The 3,690-nt window shown below is 55.8% G+C and overlaps 1 protein-coding gene across 1 annotated transcript in view; it reads left to right on the top strand.

Annotated features, from left to right (window-relative positions):
- Positions 1 to 3,690, top strand: part of eif4g1 (eukaryotic translation initiation factor 4 gamma, 1) — a 23,019-nt gene that overhangs the window by 5,988 nt on the left and 13,341 nt on the right. The window contains exons 4-9 of the mRNA XM_015405177.1: positions 32 to 119; positions 193 to 954; positions 1,023 to 1,111; positions 1,909 to 2,092; positions 2,159 to 2,292; positions 2,377 to 2,994. Of these exons, the coding sequence (XP_015260663.1) occupies positions 32 to 119; positions 193 to 954; positions 1,023 to 1,111; positions 1,909 to 2,092; positions 2,159 to 2,292; positions 2,377 to 2,994 (1,875 nt within the window). The remainder of the gene's footprint in view (positions 1 to 31; positions 120 to 192; positions 955 to 1,022; positions 1,112 to 1,908; positions 2,093 to 2,158; positions 2,293 to 2,376; positions 2,995 to 3,690) is intronic.

Genomic DNA, 3,690 nt, shown 5'->3' with positions numbered 1-3,690 from the left:
GACCTGAAGATCTGCCTGTTTTCTCCCTCAGACGTCTGGACCAGAGAGCCCGGCGCCGCCTCAGGCCAACGGTGAGAACATCTCAGCATCAGCAGCCCTGGGGGGACTAGATGGAGCAGGTGGGGGCCCCGTGCGTCTCGAGGTGGGGGGGGGGGTTTGACCAGAGTTAACGGACGTTATTTTGTCTTTCAGATGACGGCGGGAAGCTAACGCCGCTCTCTCTGACCCCTGAGCTCGCCAAGGTGGACACCCCCCTGACGGAGGCCCCTTCCTCTGCCCCCCCTCCACTCTCACACACCTCTAACCCAGCCCCCAGTGATGTGATGGATGCCCTGCCCCCTCAGAGAGGCCCCTCCCCCCCAGTAGCTCCTGAGGTTCCTGCCTACCCTGCACCACTGCCTGAGCCGGCCCCCCCCAGCAGCTGTGCAGCAGAGGGGGAGGAGCCAGAGGAAGGCGTGGTGTCCGTGGAGCTGTCCCTCAGCTCAAACGGCGTGGCAGACCTGGACCCAGAGGGGTCCCCCCCTCAGTCAGAGGACGCCCTAGAATCTCCCATCGTTCAGCCCGAGGAGCTCCGTTTACCCAACGGCCTCCAGGCCCCACAGCGCCCCCCTGCAGCCGCCGCAGCCGAGCGCCACGACAGCCCGATAGCCGAGCCTGATCTGAGAGAGGAGGCCGGCCCACCTAGCTCACAGCCCGCTATGGCCACGCCCACTGCCGCTGAGCTGGTACCATCTGTTGCTACTGAAACCGATCAGCCGGAGCCACAGGACGGCGTCTCCAAGGACGTCCCTGAGGCTCCGCAGCCTGACGCCAAGGAGGAGACGCCGTCTCCCACAGAGACGGTTTCCTCTACTCCTCCTCCTCCTCATGTTCCTGCTCCTCCCACAGTGGAGGAGAAGGATGCTCCCAGTCCTCCTGCCGTCACCCCCTCCCCTGTAGAATCTACTATGCAAGGTCAGTCTGTAGAAGCAGAGCTGCCGCGTGTTTGCAGACAGAAAGCCTGAATGTTCTCCTCTCTGCAGCTGCTCTGTCTGTGCCAAAGAAGAAGAGGAAGATGAAGGACCTGAACAAGAAGGAGGCGGTCGGAGACCTCCTGGATGCCTTTAAAGAGGTCTGTTCCCCCTGAACTCAGGTGGAGTCCTGTAGGGGGCCGGGGGCCCGTATGAAGCTCGCATCTACGGGTAGAAAAAAACCCAAAGCCATTATTTATGAATTAAAGATGTTAAAGACGTAGCGTTAGCTGTACTTATCCCGTGGGATTATTCCTTCAGGGAAACGCTGGATAATTAGGGTATGGTGGTTACAGCATGAATTAAACTTGTTTTTATTTTCTGACTTATTAACTCTACATCTTAAAAAATAAACTGATTGAAGAATAGCCATATATCAGGATTTTATTTAAGCAACGAGGCAAACCTGTTAATCTGGGAATGAACCTTCAACCAATGAACAGCTGTTAACATCCGGGCCGGGTTTTAAATGTGGGTAATTGTGGGTAAGGTCGTCGTACTTCAGTATTCACGGGTCAGTGCGGTCCGGGCCGGGTAATAAATGGGGGTAATTGTGGGTAAGGGGTCGGGTCTCGGTTCTGAACTCTACGAGTGCGGGTGATCCAGTCTAGAGAAATCAGACCCGTCCAGGACTGTGCGGTCTAAGGAGACCTGCCTTCCAGAAACGTCTCTCATCTTTTGTCCATCAGAGCCGGTTTATTTCAAACATGGCTGCCTAAAGTTGGCCGATCGATTAAGATGAGGCTAAACAGGAAGTCATGTTGGCGTGTTTGATGAACCTTGTTCAATGCTTCCAGGTGTGAAGAACACGTGTAGGCGTGTTTCTGTTCTGCGTTCTGATAACCTCGGCCAGATGCCGATGCCTCACAGTTTAAATCTACTTCCTGCTATCATCCAGGAGCAGGTAGCTGCCCGACCCGAGCCTGAGCCGGCGCCTGCCCCCCCCTCAGAGCCAAAGCCCCCTATTGCAGCCCCCCTGCTCCAGGAGGAGGCCGACCTGACCTGGGAGGACAAAGAGGACAAGCTGGACGCCGAGAACATTCAGTCTGCTTCTACCGACAAGAAATACCAGTACAAAGAGGGTGGGTGTGACGGTGGTGTTGGGGGTTATGGGGGGTGTATTGGCTGACTTGTTCTATCTGCTGCAGATCTGTCCAAGCCAATTAACAGAGAGGAGAAGAAGAAATACGACAGACAGTTCCTCCTTGAGTTCCAGTTCAGCTCCGCCAGCATGAACAAGCCTGAAGGTCTGCCGGCCATCAGCGACGTTGTCCTGGACAAGGTGCTGACCCCCCCGGTTTCCATGGAGATGACGACAGACAGAAACTGTTCAGCTGAAATAAACTGTTTGTTTTTTTTTCATCAGGCCAACAAGACTCCTCTTCGCCAGTTGGACTCCAGCCGCCTCCCAGGGATGAACTGTGGCCCTGACTTCACGCCCTCCTTCGCCAACCTTGGCAGGCCTGGAATGGGGGGAGGAAACCGAGGACCTGTGAGTCACCGGCCCCTGAATGTGGGCCATGGTGTGTTTCTCAGTCCTCACCCTGATGATGCACTCCGTCTTTCTCTACAGCCCCCTGGAATGGGCCTTGGGGTGGGCGGGCCCCGACGGTCCCAGCAGGTCCCCAGGAAGGAGCCGAGGAAGATCATCACCAGCATGTCGCTCAACGACGACGTGCAGCTGAACAAGGCGGAGAAGGCTTGGAAACCGTCGGTAAAGAAAACGACTCGGAGCCGAGAGGCCGAGCAGCCGCAGGAGAATGACCCCGAGCAGATGAAAACCCAGGAGCTGTTCAAGAGGGTCCGCAGTATCCTCAACAAACTCACCCCCCAGAAGTTCCAGCAGCTGATGAAGCAGGTGCAGGAGCTGACCATCGACACTGAGGAGAGGTTAAAGGGCGTCATCGACCTCACCTTTGAGAAGGCCATCTCCGAGCCCGACTTCTCTGTGGCCTACGCCAACATGTGCCGCTGTCTCTCAGGGGTAAGCTACGCTACACCATGCTAGGAGAGGCTAAGCTAATGGTTTAACCCCCCCTAGCCTGTCGCGGTTTGACTGCTGCTGAGAAGTTGATTGATGAAGGCCTCCCTTTACACCGATACCCCCGATAAAAGCCAGGGTAGAGTCACCTCTTACGATTGGACCTGCAAAGATGGAGCTACCTCTACAGGGTACTACCAGAGCACTGCCAGAGCACTACCAGGGTACTACCAGGGCACTACCAGAGTACTACCAGGGTACTACCAGAGTACTACCAGGGCACTACCAGGATACTACCAGAGCACTACCAGAGTACTACCAGAGCACTACCAGGGCACTACCAGGGTACTACCAGGGCACTACCAGAGTACTACCAGGGTACTACCAGAGTACTACCAGGGTACTACCAGGATACTACCAGAGCACTACCAGAGTACTACCAGAGCACTACCAGGGCACTACCAGGTTACTACCAGGGCACTACCAGGGTACTACCATAGCACTACCAGAGTACTACCATAGCACTACCAGAGTACTACCAGAGCACTACCAGGGCACTACCAGGTTACTACCAGGGCACTACCAGGGTACTACCATAGCACTACCAGAGTACTACCATAGCACTACCAGAGTACTACCAGAGCACTACCAGGGCACTACCAGGTTACTACCAGGGCACTACCAGAGCACTACCAGGGC

This window comes from Cyprinodon variegatus, unplaced genomic scaffold (assembly GCF_000732505.1).
Source record: "Cyprinodon variegatus isolate N-32 unplaced genomic scaffold, C_variegatus-1.0 Scaffold2034, whole genome shotgun sequence".
Lineage (NCBI taxonomy): Eukaryota > Metazoa > Chordata > Actinopteri > Cyprinodontiformes > Cyprinodontidae > Cyprinodon > Cyprinodon variegatus.
Note: the sequence above shows the minus strand (reverse complement) of the source record. Positions and strands in the feature narration are given on the sequence as shown.